Genomic DNA, 15743 nt, shown 5'->3' on the forward strand with positions numbered 1-15743 from the left:
ATCATACTCATACTGATTATTCTAAACATTGTATATTAGCATTAGAATACCTCAAAGTTGATGTGATGGGCTTAGGAAAAAGATTGTGCACTTTTCCTTACGCAAATTCCTATCAACCATATAGATTTTGCCATATAACTTCGTAATTCACTGGACTGCCGCAATCATACTCATACTCATTATTCTAAACATTGTATATTACCATTAGAATACCTCAAAGTTGATGTGATGGGCTTAGGAAAAAGATTGTGCACTTTTCCTGACGCAAATTCTTATCAACCATATAGATTTTGTCTTATAGCTTCGTAATTCACTGGACTGCCTCAATCATATTTATACTGAGTATTCTACATATTGTATATTACCAATAGAATACATCAAAGTTGATGTGATGGGCTTAGGAAAATTATTGTGCACTTTTCCTGATGCGAGTTCCTATCAACCATATACATTTTGCCATATAGCTTCGTAATTCACTGGACTGCCTCTATCATATGTATACTAAGTATTCTACACATTGTATATTACCATTAGAATACATCAAAGTTGATGTGATGGGCTTAGGAAAAAGATTGTGCACTTTTTCCTGATGCGAGTTCCTATCAACCATATAGATTTTGCCTTATAGCTTCGTAATTCACTGGACTGCCTCAATCATATTTATACTGAGTATTCTACACATTGTGTATTACCATTAGAATAGCTCAAAGTTGATGTGATGGGCTTGGGAAAAAAGATTATGCACTTTTTATGTTCGGAGTTTTAATTGTTCGCGTTATGTTAAGCCTTAGCTACGTATAATGTACAGTACGGTCTTAAATATGCCTTTTAAAATACGTCAATTAATTAGTTTTAACTTGTATACACGTTTTATCAATGTATTATTGACATTATATAAATATAAAAACATCATTTCGCATCGTATTGTCATTGATTTGTGTTTCCGACATCCCTGCAAAACACGTTTGTGGCGTCCGCAGGCGTACCAACCCACATCTATTACAAACCGAAAAAGCGCCGATGAAAAGAGCCGCTAACTTCACGACGGTCTGTGTTGTTATCTGAATCGGATCAATTTCAATTCACAGATCATCAATCAAAATCATAATAACAAAAACAAACGAAACAAGATTATCAAGAAAAGAACATCATACTTGTGTAAGACAACTAAGTAAAAGTAAAGATGTGTTTATTGTTTATTGGATTTTAACCTGAATTAATTATCTTGCAATTTTTATTTTTAGACTTGATAAACTTATTGCGTCATTCATTACATGTCAGCATTGACTATCGCATACAGAAGTTGTTGTATTAACAGTCAAAGATCTCAAGTCAGTATTAGGCCTATTTGTTATTGAACTAAAACTAGGCTATTAGGACTTCCTACTTATGTATGTCTAAACTAAGTGTTTAGAACTTGCATCACACTTGAAGTAAGTTTAACTTAAACTAGGCCTAAATTAGTTAGTTTGTAGGCCTAGACTCCGATATTAATTTTACTTAGGTTAATGCATTCCAAATGCATGTTACATGTCTAACGGAATAATTAAAATATTGATTCATGATTTTTTAAACTAATTGATGTCAACTGTAGCTTTAGTTAGATATAAAAATTAGCTTAACGTAACTTAGTAGCCTACCAAAAAACTTAACATAGGTATAGGCTAGGCCTAGGCATTGTTGCAGGTTACCACAAGGGCCTAGGCCTAGCTAACTTATAGGATAGGCTTAGGCCTCAAATAATTTATTGTCCGTAAACATATAAGTTATATTTTATTTTAACATCAGTGGGTAATTATTCTGTAGAGGTACCTCGAAACAATTTTTTTTTGTCATGGTGTATTTATAAATAAGCAAGTTAAACCTTTATTTTAAGGTTTGGTCCTATCTTAAATTAACCCTGGAACTGCCAATTAAATTTCTTCAAATGCCAACACTTTTTTCAGCAATTAGGCCTAACATACATTTTTTTAAAAATTCGTAAAAAATATTATTTGTATGACTTAACCCTGGAACTGCCAATTAAATTTCTTCAAATGCCAACACTTTTTTCAGAAATTAACATACATTTTTTTAAAAATTCGTAAAAAATATTATTTGTATGACTTAAGTAATGTATTATACATCATTTTATTCAGAAAATAACAAGGAATACAATGGTAAAATTTATTTTGTAAAATAACAAAAAAAAATTTTTACACACCATATTTTTTTATACACAAATTTTATAAAAAAATCATTTCCGCATTTTATGTCTCATGTCCAATACACATCAGAAATGCCACAAGAATTCCAAAATATACATTTTGTTGCAAATTTTATCTAGTTTTTAGAAATAAATTTTGTTTACTGAAAAAGTAATATATTATTCATAAAATTTGAAATTTTTCACATGATGTGCTCGGTGAAAATTCTGCGCGAACCAGACATATGGGAAACATATGTGTCTAGAATTATTATAGGGTGAATGTGGGTAATTGTGAACTGGGGGAATTGTGAACTAGGGCTGTAATTTCTTAGTGTATTGTTGATTTGAGTAGAAATCGATGTTTTATGTTTATTTGGTTTGTTTTCTATACAGGATAAAAATTCTAGAAAGTTAAGAGCCGCTTAACATTTTTTTTTTAGGTTGAAAAAAAAGTTGGGTTTTTCGTTGACAAACAAGTTGCGTAGACCTTTGCAAATATTTTTTTTGTGAAAAAAGTAAAAGTCAGATTGACATGAAAAGAATTTCAAATGTATAACTTAATGCATTATATATCCTCAATCCATCCTCTGTAAGCAATTTTCGTTTTATTTTATCAAATTCACAATTACCCTCAATATTTTATAATGTGGGGGTAATTGTGAACCTAATCTTGGGGCAATTGTGAACGCTGTTCATTTTTACCCCGACTGTAAAAGAAACACATTTTTGGTTCTCATTAAAGATTTTCTTCAAACCAATTATGCTGCCAACCCCAGAAACACTGTATAAAAAAATACAGATTACTTACAAGTTTCCAGGTTGTGTTCTAGTTTTTGAGATGTAGGCGGACAAGACAGTTAATGATTTGATTTCTAAATAGGTTTTTCAAGATTTAAAAAAAAAAATTGTTAGTACATGTAATATTTTGTATAGCCTAAAAGGAAAGTGCCTAATTATTCTATCCAACCAATGTAATTTAGTTTTCTTTTCTAATGGTTGATTGCTATTACAGTAGGATTTCAATAATTTGATTAAACAAATTTGTACTCTTTCATTTGTTAAAGTGAGATTATTTTGTAATTTCCTTTAAATTTTTGCTCTACTGTATCAAATAACTACTCTATATTATTTTCTCTTATATAAGATTATTTTCTCTCTCGTATAAGAATACTATTTTACCCTTTAAATACATTAATTTTAAATATTCTGACAATTTTTTGTTATTTTTACATCTACCTGATTTTCTAACTAGGCTATTTCAAAGTACCACGGAAAAATCTCATTTGTACACTTATTTTTTGTCACATGCCATTGAAAGTGGGTTATTTGTGAACAGCTTGAATTAGGCTTTAATCACAATTCCCATCATATGCTGTAGTATGTAATTTAATATTTTTCTCAACTGAGTTCACATTTACCCCAAAATTGTAGGTAATTGTGAATGCCGTCCGGGCAATTGTGAATGCTGAATAACTCCTTAACTAAATACCTGGTATGAAATCGGCTTATATGAAATATTAAGCCCAAAATATGTATAATTCTATAACACTGACCACATTTTCAAAATTGCTTAAATTTTTTTTGTAAATTGCGTTTATCTGAAAAATTCGTCATTGGCGTTCACAATTACCCACGTTGACCCTAAGTCATGAAATACAGCACTAGTCAGTCCTAATGTGCTACTAAACAATGTAATTCAACAAAAATCTAAACTAAACATAATTTGAAAAGCATACCTGCTAATTTTTGGACTATGTATCCACGGTAACGATAAACTCCAAGAAGATAAATGTTCACAAACAGTCACATAACAATAATAAACCAAAATTATAATTCACTTTCTTATTTGAAATAGCCTACTCAGGCATAAACACAAAAATAATAAAGTAAAACACTCAAGATTTGATTGTCAATAGCAATATTTTTACAAGGAACTGCAAAAATTTGGCCGAAGGCAACTTGGCCAGAAGAGGGCGATTGTTGTTCCTGACTTTAGTCAGAGTCACTTTCATTTTCTGTGGCTGGTCTCTTTTTTTTTGACTTAAGTGGCCTGTAAAAGTGTTCCAACCTCCCAAAGCACTGTGGGTGAACACCAACATTACACCCAGGGCACCTCCAGCTGCTTTTTTTTCCGCAGACGGGACAGACTCTCCTTTGATTCGATGGAAACTGCACTAGATTGTGTTCCAAGGGATTTACTTGAACAGGTTCTGCAGGTAGTTGTTGCCTGACAAGTGTTTCAACAATATCCACCATGAATCTTTTCCTTGAAAGAGGGTGATCTGTGTACCTGGAGTAGGCTATAAAATGTAGGCGTTTAGCATGGCCATGTCCATTAGGTTGAAGAATATCTTTCGCCAATACTTGCGAGTTGGCCTGGTACATGAGTGATGATATATGGATTTATCTTTTTGAGCCACACCCCCCATAGATAGATTATACTTGTGAATAACTAGGGGTTTCACAGCTTGTAGCCCACTGCGACTAACTATATTTCTATCCTCCGCATGGCAAGCAGTTGTTATAAGATAAACGGGTTTCCTCTTCTTTTTTTGCTTATAGCCGACGAGCAACACCTTTCCTTTCCTGAAATAAACAGTTTGACCTACCTCATATTGTGTTCCTACTACTGCTCGGGATAAATCTTTAGACTTCTTGTTTACTGTACCAGTTAGATATGTGTCGTTGCGTAACAAAGCTTCGGCTAGGGGTAGCTTAGTGTAAAAGTTGTCTGTAAAGACATGATGATGTTTCCCCAACAATCGAGTCTGATTCATCATCTCAAATATAACTTTTTGAGTGAATGGATCATCTCCATCACTCAAAAAGTCTTTACCACTATAAAGGGCAGTATGGAGCAAATAACCGGTAGCACTGTCACATATTTCAAATTTTTTTATTCCAAAGCGCGCATGTCTTTTGTTAGGCATATATTGTATAAATATTGTCCGATTCTTCATTCCTATCATACTTTCATCGATTGCTAGGTTCTGGGAAGGGACAAAATGTCTTTTGAAAGCATCATTCAAGTGATCTAGGAGTTTCCTTATTTTCTGCCAAGGATCATAACCCGGTTCTCCTTTAGCGATAAAAGGCTCTGAAGTGAGATGAAACATTGACGATATAGCCTGGAAACGGTTTCTTGACATAATTTCAGGGAAAAATGGAACTCTCTGGCTGAAAGATTGGTCCCAATAGTCAATAAGATTTTTTTTTCCAATTAGGCCCATATTTATAACCAGCGCTATATACTTCTTCATTTCACTGTATGTTACGTCAACCCAGTGTCGTAACCGTGACTGTCCCCTCAATTCCCCCGACAATCTCCTTCGAGTTACTTCTCTCGATGCATATGCATTGTTTTCAGTTGTGAATAATATCCAGATTGCGTAGGGGAAAAACAAATTGAAGTAAGCAATTGGCTTGCTGTTGCGGGGTGGACAGTCTCTAATCCCAGTATTTCTCACAGTAAACTTAGTTTCTATATCCTCCCCTTCAGGTTCTGGGGGGTAGACCCTTGTCCAAATAGGCCTAGTAATATTTGGAATTGGGGGTATTCCTAGCCTAGCTGCTGCATCCCCTCCAGGACCAGGAGGTGGAGCAGGTGGACCCAAACCTACGGTTGGTACATCTAGGCCTACGTCTAAATCTGTTACTTCTCTTTGACTGGTATCTAATTCACTGCTATGACATAGTCATAGTCATCTTCTGATCCAGAGGAGAAGTCTGTAACACTATGTCCAGGTGTCAAACCATAAATGTCTACATCAAGATCTGATTCATCACCTGTCTCATCACAAGGCTGACTTACTGATGGGCTTGCCCCTAGGCCTACCGGCACCACGACTGATTCTTCTGATTCCTCTGGCTCAACTTCAGAATCAATATTATCATTAGTTTCACTAAGATCGTTCATCAATAATTCACGTAAATCACTGGATCGTCCTGCATAATTTTCCATTGTAAAAATATCAAGTTTGTAATCCAACAAAACAAACTAACCCCCACACATAATGTCACTTCAAAGTCCACTTTGTTCGCTAAATATTACAAATAACAATGGAAACTACTAAAACACTCTTTGAATATAACTAAACGAGTTTATCAATAAGTACAAACAACTTTTTGATCCGAAAAACACGCAAAAACAACGAAATAAATACGAGATAACCGACCGTGTTTACAGACGACATCACTACTGCATAGAAACAACAAACACTTTTATCAACATATGTTAGCAGGCCCGCCAATACAATAAAACGTAAAAACTGTCATATTAGCAGGCAGCCAACCTCTTTGGCTTTACATTGATGCATAAAATACTTCGTTCCGATGAGTAGAAGCATATATATATGAAAAATACTGGATCGGTCATTTTGTGACCGATGGCACTACGGAACGGACCCTGTTGGTCATAAAATGACCAATCGGCAGTTCCAGGGTTAATGCAGGCTAAAACATTTGTAACAAACCGGCCTGCCAAGTTAGGACTTTAAAGTCAAGTTTACCTGACTTATTTGTATGTTCAATAAATATTAAGTAGGCTAATTCCAGTTGTATCATTTTAAAATGAAATGAAATGAAATGCTTTATTATCCATTAGGCATAAAATGCAATAGGCATCGTCAAAAACAAATAGCAATATACAATTTTCATAGAAATTAAAACTAAAATGCAAAAATCACACAGCCAACAAAACATAAATCAAACCGTGCACAAAACTACTGTCAAAACAAAACAATGTGTTATTTACATTGGAAAAACTCTCTCACAGTCTCCTTTGGAATGTCGAAGAAATCGTTGGTCTTATAAAGAGGAAAAGCCAATAAAAGTGCCCGGAGATATTTTTGGAATTTTCTGTTGGTTTGGGTCCAAGCTGTACAAGAAATGTGGTTAAGAAGCCAATACTTAACTGGCTGGAATTTTTGTTTTTGTTTTACTTAACCTAACATAAGGTACATCAATATTGTTCTTATTTCTGGTATTTATTTATTTATTAACGGATGCACCATTTTTACATGTAATACAATAATCTTACATCAGAAGCAGAAAAAAAAATCACAGGTCAGTACAAGAGTAGTGGAAAAAAAACTGGAAAACAAAACTTCAAAACAAGACATAAAAAGATAAATAACAAGTATAAATAACAAACTATAAATAACTAACTATGAATAACAAACTATAAGTAACAACTATAAATAACAAACTATCTGAGCAAGTTGACAAAACGAGATACAGTATTCGAAAAACAAAACCAGTATGGAACAATAGAATGATGCAAAGCAGTAGCCGAGTGAACTTCAGTAAAGAGGCAGAACAAACTTCAAGAAAACAGATAAAACATGCAGAAAAATAACAATATAATAAACTCTGTGCAAGTACAAGATATAACAATAACAACAGGATAGACTATATTAACAAAAATAAATAACAATGCAATAAATAGAAAGTTTGGAAACATGCAAAGATTGATGCAGGAGTTCAGGATAGAGTATGAGTTCGGGATGGAGTAGTGCAAAGGTCGGAGGTAAGCATTTCCCTCGGCAAACCGATGCCAACACACGCACAACCCCCGGATCCCCCCACTGACCCCACACTATTGACATAGACTCACTGAACCACCGTGAACACAACCCCACAGATGATTTCTAGTGCGCTGAGGCTAATTGGATTGAAGAATGGAAGTCGCTCTCCGTTTGAAGGCAGCTGGGCTCAGGCCATCGAAGAAATCCAGATGAGAAGCTACCATGTTGCCAAGACGCATCAATCTGGGAAGAGGAGAGTGTTGTAGATAGTTGTAGGGATAAGATCTCTTGTAGAATAATTCACGTGATCTGGTTCGATTGGGAATGCGGAATTCAATTTGTTCTAGGAGCTCTTCACAGTTGATAGCACCCGTTAATAGTTTGTGGAGAAAACTGATATCCACCACTTCCCGTCGAAGCTTTAGTGGGGTGAGGCCTAGATCAGTTAGGATGTCAGGAACAGGAGACTCCAAGTATCCGAATCCGAGCTTAGTTCCCACCAACCGAGCAAATCTTCTCTGGATGGATTCAAGCCTATCGCATTGGCCCAGGAGGTAAGGTGACCAGATAACGGAACAATATTCCAATTGCTGGCGTATATAGGAACAAAAGAAGCTGAGCAATGTTTTTGTACTAAAGGGATCCCTAGATATTCTGCAAAGGAGACCCATAGTTTTGTGGCCTCGACGACAAATCTCATCAACATGAAGGTCAGGTGAAAGGTCAGATGAGAGAACCACCCCTAAGTCACGAATGCTTGTGACACGCTCCAAGTAAGTAGTGTCAACCATATACTGAAATTCGATTGGTTGAATGTTTCTATGAAATGAAATGATTTTGCACTTATTTGGGTTCAGCGACATTAAGTTCTTTGTTGACCACTCGAGGACAGAGTCAAGGGCTCTCTGCAGGTGAAGACAGTCTCGCACGGTGTTGATTTCCAGGATGAGCTTCACATCGTCGGCAAACATTAGAGAACGGACTTGCAAAACACTGGGAAGGTCATTCACGAAAAGAGAGAATAGGAAGGGTCCCATCAAAGATCCCTGTGGCACTCCTGAAGAAGCAGGAATTGGAGTTGATACTGCGGAAGCGAATTTTACACAGAGACTCCTACCAGACAAGTAGCTGCCAAACCAGCTCAAGAGATTTCCCATGATTCCATAGCTCTTCAATTTAATGAGAAGCGTTGAGTGGTTTAGTTTGTCGAACGCTTTTGCATAGTCCAGATATATGACGTCGACCTGATTGCCCCTCTCAAAAGCATGCAATATTCTGGTTTGAAGAGTCAGCAGATTGGTCATAGTTGAACGGCCTGCCCTGAAGCCATGTTGTTCGGAGGCGAAAATGTGTTTAGTTGCAGGAACAAGTTGAAGGAGAACAAGCTTTTCGAATACCTTAGAGAGGGATGACAATATTACCACTGGACGTAGGTTAGTCGCTACACTAGGATCATTTGACTTTGGAATTGGAACTATGAAGCCCCGCTTAAATATTTCCGGGAAGATACCAACTTGCAGGGATTTGTTGAAAAGTACAGTTAATATTAGTGCTAAGATGTCAGCACAATGCTTCAGTACAGAAGGGGGTACACTATCTGGACCGCAGCCCTTGGATTCATCAAGACTTTTAAGTTCGGAGAGGACATCCTTTTCACATATCATTAAGGAGCTGATGTTTAAACTGGTGTTGACATCAAAAACTAGATTACTTGGGATCGGGGGTGCAAATACACTTGAGAAATAATGGGCGAGCAGATTGCACATGTCGAGTGGCTCTGATGCTTCAATATCGTTGTACTTTATCTTTGTTGGGACAGTCTGAACCCTTTTCATCCTATTTATATGGCTCCACAGGGGTCTTGGATTGTTAGAGAAGGTCGAGTCTAGATGAGAGATGTAGTCATTGTAGCATCTGGTGGCAAGGAGAGAACATCTTCTTCGCAAGGTCCTGAATTTATCCAGATCGGGATACTGACCATGTAGTTTGAAGTCACGGTGAGCAATTTTTTTCTCGATAGTAAGTTGTCGAAGTTCCCTTGAGAACCAAGTTGGGAAACTTGCGTTTCCTAAGCGTTTCAAAGGTGTATTCTTTAGTACAACGTGTTGAAGTTTTTCAATTAAACCTTGAAACAAGAAATCCACATCGGTCACCGACTCGTCCATGGAGAGGTTTGTGGCGGCAAGATCATTTCTAACAGCTTTGACGTCACAGCGGCGAAAATCAGGAATGAAGGAAGGCAAGTCGGACTCAGAAGATTTCTGAATGTTACAGTCAATATCAAAGTTGAGAGCAGGGTGATGGAGTTCCTCCTCAACAATTGGGTCCAAAGCTCTTATGATTTTTAGTGAATGGTCTGAGGTGAAGATTAGGTCAAGTGTTTTACCTCGTGAGTTTAAAATATTATTCATTTGCTTGAGGTTAAACATATCTGCGAGGTCGACAAGGCATTGTGCAGCAGGGGAACTAGCCGAAGTGATGGGGGTGGTCCAATCAGTCCCTGGGACATTGAAGTCTCCTAAGATGAAGCATGAATGAGTTGGATAACTTACCAAGGTGGCAGTTACAAGATGTGAAAAATTGAGATATGTAGCGGCCGGTTTGCTGGGAGGAACATAAGCTACACAGAACAGCAGAGGCCGAGTCCCAATGACGATAGAGAGAAAAAGAGCCTCAAATTTGCCACGCTCTAAACTAATCACTGATGACTTAAGGTCCTTCCTAACTGCAACAAGAATGCCACCACCAGATGTTTTGCTTGTTGAAATGAGGGATCTGTCGCATCTGAATATGTTGTGATTAGTGAAACCAAGCTCGCCATCACTAATTTCTTCCTGAAGATTTGATTCAACAGCAAATATGATATCGTATGAGGTAGAGGGGGCTTTTTGACGAAGGTTCTGAGTCTTAGACCGCAAGCCATTCACATTTTGAAAGTAGACACTCAACCTCGAAGAAGTACGAGTGTCATGCTTTACTCGTTTTTTGAAGGAGCGGGCATGGTGATGATTTTCGGGACGCCTTTGATAAACTTAATTGTGATGTTCTCCTCGCCATTATTCTTCCTTAGGTATTGTACATATGATAATCACCCCTAAGACTAAGTGACTGGAGATCATTTTTTACTTGCACAACTGAAACAAAGACATACAAACTACAAACAGTCATGATTTCCTCATTTACAAAGAGAGGTCTGCAATGGGCATCATACTCAGCGTTTGCTAGGATTCTTAGAGCTCTTTTTTGTATTAGCAATACATCATTAATTTCAGCAGACCCACCCCAGAGTCTGAGCCCATCAAAAGAACTCCTTGAAAAAAAACTACATAGGCTTTTTTTAAACAGTTTTTATTCAGACAACTTTTTAGACTTCTCAAAAGGAAGATAACTCTGGAGAGTTTACTACATACCAAGGTTATTTGTCATTCAATTTTGCCATTTGCTCATATTCATTCTTAGATATATTTACACATGAGATGTGATACCACCTCGAGCAAAAACCTTCACAAGCTAGAGCATTATTATTACTTTTCACTAATTTGAAACAACTACCACAATTTCGGGTCAAGTATACTATCCGCCATGACAGGCAACTCAGGCAACTTAACTTATGCTTCTCTACTTAACAGTGCTAAGCTTAACTTAACTTAGGCCTACTGTAACTGAACTTAACTTACATGGTTCTGATTTCAGCTGTAAATCCAAAGGATGGCAGTTAGTCCTGCTCCATTGTCACATATCAGCGTTGAAGATAATGAGTGAGTAGAATTACTTTTAAGTAATCCTGATAAGTTAAATGTGCGGTAGCCTAAATTTCTATATTACGGACACATGATATTTCACCTTAAAAATAACTAGTGTACCTGTTGCTCGAATTCGAGCAATTGCGAAGCATTACAGGCGTTATTTTAAAATAATTTCCGATTACTTTATAAGAGTCAACTCGAAGATTAATACTCAAGATGTACACAACAGTTAGATATAATTAAAATTGTTTGTAAATATCTTATCTTTTTTTTCAAAAGTTGACCTTGTTTTTTAGTGTTTTCTATGAATGCTTCCCACTCATAGCCGCATCAGGTTGTCTATAATAACGATTATAAATGAAAAAAAAACAACATTATTTCTATTTCTTCTACTGTACTTGGTTGTGTTCTACGACTTTCCTGTTTCCATTGTTTGCAAATCGGCTCTTTCAATTATTGCTCAAGAAATGTAGCACAGTGTTAATTCAGTTGTATTTTTAGTATATCAAATTGTCCATAATTTCTCGCTTTACGTGCAATCTGTTTGCACGTAAGTGGAAGGAGTTTGCAAGGAAGTGGTAAAAAAGGCCGAAACCAACCCATACAATAGATATAAGTTAACTCCATAAGAAATAATTTTAAGAGTTACTGTGATATTAGGATTTTCCACTGATTTGGTAAAAGAACATTATGTTGCAAAACATAGCTCGATTCAGAAGAAAATCGATTTTAAAATCAGCAAAAACCATTGAAAATACTTCATTTTGACAAATTTAGTAAATCACAATTTAAATATTAACAGCTGTTTCATTAAAAAGTAGTGTAAATGTATGCATATATGGCCGTGATGTAAACAAATCTGAAGAGGGGACTTTAAAGGCCTCTGGGGCAGAGCCCCAAGGGAATTTACCTTGTTTCTCTTTTGATGGCTCATCTACAGACTAAGACCTTTCTTTAGAGGCCCCTACCAAGTTTCTACGCCTAGCCGTTCTCTGATATTAGCTGTGACAAAAACCCTTTTTTCCTCCATAAGAATAACATGGGATGGGAATTTAAAGGCCACTGGGGCAGAGCCCCAAGGGAATTTACCACGTTTCTCTTTTGATGGTTCATCTACAGACCAAGACCTTTCTTTAGAGACCCCTACCGAGTTTCTACACCCAGCTGTTCTCTCAAATTAGCTGTCACAAAGAAAAACAGTTTCAAATTAATATATAGATACTTCACTTATGAGTTAGCGCAGAATTACATCTAGACCTTGATCACCTCTGTAAATATGTTTTTTTTTTTTACTTTTTTTACTAAGATTTAACTTACGGTACTTGAATACTTGTCTCCTCCATCGATGGCCAACATGTCGGATAGATTGTGTCATGTTTTTTTTTTTTTTTAAACTTCTATTTACATAGCCTAAACATATTTATACTAATTACTTCAAAAAATATATATATATACTTTAATACTTTGTTTAGGCGCCTACAGTACATAATAGACAATAGACAAAAGACAATTAAGAGATAAGACATAAGATATAACCAAAGCAGTATGAGAGCGGATCTATATTTCAATATTGTAGATCACTTTTATAATTTTGTATAATTTTATAATTTTTCTCTAATCAGTCATAGAAATTACTTTAGAGAGACACTTTGATTGAGATCTTGGGTTTTGTTGTTTATTCTTTTATTAAAAGTTGTAGTTTTGCTCTATTTCGAACAACAGGTTATCTAGTTATTATTATTACCTGTACCTATATTATTCTTTCAGTCGAACTTGCTGGATCTGTTTTGCAACAGATGAAGATGGTCCTGCTTTTAAATGGGTGCATCCCTGTGGTTGCAAGGGTTCTGGAAAATGGGTAAGTAAATTATTTTATATGAATCAAAACATTTTAAGATGGTTTTTGCAAATTTCACATAGGGCATTGGCCAGGGGTCTCAAACCTTTTCCCTTTGAGGGCCCCATTGTATATTTCTGAAGAAAAGGCGGGCCAGTCATATTTCAGTGCAGAAATTTAAACTCCCTCCCCCATAAACCCAAGAAGTTATTAACTAGCCTAATAAAGAGTTTAATTGCAGTTTTAAAAATCTTTCTTTCTTATTTTGTATAACTTGCTTATTTCCTTTGATATAACTTGTTGGCTAGCTATACTTCCAAATAGGCATACTAAAAACACAAGATGACATAATTTTTCCTATCTGCAGTAATACTTACTTACTTACTGCCCTGGCCATTTGTACCCCAGTTGGTACTTGGCCTCAGCAACACAGCGCCTCCATCCGTCTCTTTCTTCAGCATAGAGAATATGTCGTCTGCTACATTGTATTGCATTGAAGATTTGTGAAGTTTTTAAAGTTTAATTTTGATGGTTTAGATCTTTTGAAAGTGTTTAAAATCTAGTCAAAGATGTTTGGTAATGTATTTGAATATATCTAAAAGACTAAATATGGCCCCTTTTTCAAAAATATTTATCTAAAGTGGAAAACTAAAACTCACGTTTTTTATTGCTGAAAACCACATGTTTTCACTGCTGAAACTTTATAACCATAACACTTTACTTGGTTCACTACAGTAATAAAAACTAATTTAAAACGTTGGGTCTCACTTCAATAATTATATTACTACAAAGTATAACCGCACTCACTGAAATAAATTTTTACTTTTTGTTAACTGAGAGACAGGAAATAGAACTGGTTTGACTCTGGATGTGACTACTTCATGTTTCAACAAATTATCATGTAGAGTTCCCACCACCCACCCCACCCATCGCTGAAAACTCAAGCTCCATCAGTGAACTTTGTACCCACATTGGCTGCTTGTCAAACCACCTGTCAACATTCTGTTTACAAACAAACTGATTAAGCAGCATTGTTAATGCCATAATATTGTTATCTCTGTACTACAGTCACGTTTAGGATATTATTATCATTGATGCCCTTATTTTAATCAAATAATTGAAAGGGTTGACTGGTCCAGAATATTTATTTGTATATATAATGTAGATAAATTATCTGTTTTCTATTGTATGTTTAAATCAAATCATGACTGTAAATAATTTAGTACCTCCCGGATGGGGAAGGAAAGAAGTCATTAGAAAAAAAGGTTTAACCCTTTGGCTGCTATGCAACGATATATCGTCGTTGGCATTCATGCCGAGAACTGCTACGCAACGATATATCGTTGTTGGCTTTTGTTCCGAGAACTGCTATGCAACGATATATCGTTGTTACGAATTTTTTTTTTTACGGCGCTAAATATTACGTTATTTTTATGCGGTTTGCGGCAAATGACGGTTTAATAAGTGTACTGTTCGTTAAAAATTATAACAACACTTGTATTTGTCGAGTTTTATATAGTACACTAATAACGAAAACAGCTGTGATCTAGACTGCACTGGAACAGAGTTATCTGCGTAGTTGGAGCAGACAGCTGTTATTGATGTTCTGAAGTTTAGTGCTTTGGTGTTTCTATGGTTATGCGACGTTTGTTATGAACAAGTTTATTTTATAGTTGGTGTTTTAGTGAGTTGACGAATTATGGGTGATCAAAATCGACCGAAATCCCCAGTTAGTGAGAACACGATATTCAATTTTGCCCGAGAATCGGGACTGAACATTAATTTAGATAATAGTGAGGACAATGAAAGTGACTCTTCAATTGATGATCTATCGTCTGTTGATTCCTCTCCTGCTTTTGTTGACGATACAGACGAGGATCCGACGTATGACCCTGCAATTCCGGGCACATCAACAGGTAGGAGGGCTAGACGTTTTCCTGAAATCCGAGATGATCGTCCTGACTTAGGCCTAACCTCTGACTCAGAGGTAGATGAACCTAGGCCTATACAACAGACTAGGCCTTTTGGTGGTAGGGGTGTAAGAGGTCGCATGGTAAGGCGTAGGCCTATGGGTAACAGGAGAGGTGTTGGAAGAGGTAGGCCTAACGCTGCTCCTCAGCAAAATGCAGGGGATAGTAGCAGCTGGGACGAGGTTGAAGAAGAGAACGATGAGGGATACAACCACCAGTTTCAATATTCAGAATTGAATGGACCTAAACATTGCCCGCCCCAAAATTTAAGGCCTATTGAATATTTAAAACTTTTTTTCACTCTTGGTTTGTTAGAGACTTTTGTCACAGAGACAAACCGTTATGCCAGAAAGTTCATCGCAGATCAGCGTCAGCAGCAAGGATTGTCTCCATTTAGTCGAGTGAGAAAGTGGGTAAATTTGACCGTTCTAGAATTGAAGGCTTTTATAGCAATCATTCTAAATATGGGACTAATCC

General features: G+C 36.3%; 1 protein-coding gene across 2 annotated transcripts in view; it reads left to right on the plus strand.

Moving 5' to 3' along the window:
* Positions 1-1042: 1042 nt before the first annotated feature.
* The window catches only part of LOC128986352 (E3 ubiquitin-protein ligase MARCHF5-like), a 59341-nt gene continuing 44640 nt past the window's right edge, over positions 1043-15743 (plus strand). Inside the window, exons 1-3 of one of the 2 annotated variants that reach the window (XM_054406683.1) lie at positions 1043-1158; positions 11407-11471; positions 13227-13317. In XM_054406683.1, the coding sequence (XP_054262658.1) occupies positions 11422-11471; positions 13227-13317 (141 nt within the window). In that variant the 5' untranslated portion in view covers positions 1043-1158; positions 11407-11421. Of the gene's footprint in view, positions 1434-11406; positions 11472-13226; positions 13318-15743 lie in introns of both variants that reach the window. The other variant, XM_054406682.1, reaches the window with a different exon arrangement.

The sequence above is a fragment of the Macrosteles quadrilineatus genome, unplaced genomic scaffold, assembly GCF_028750875.1.
Source record: "Macrosteles quadrilineatus isolate MER2022 unplaced genomic scaffold, UCM_ALF_1.0 Scaffold_2__2_contigs__length_208266976, whole genome shotgun sequence".
NCBI lineage: Eukaryota > Metazoa > Arthropoda > Insecta > Hemiptera > Cicadellidae > Macrosteles > Macrosteles quadrilineatus.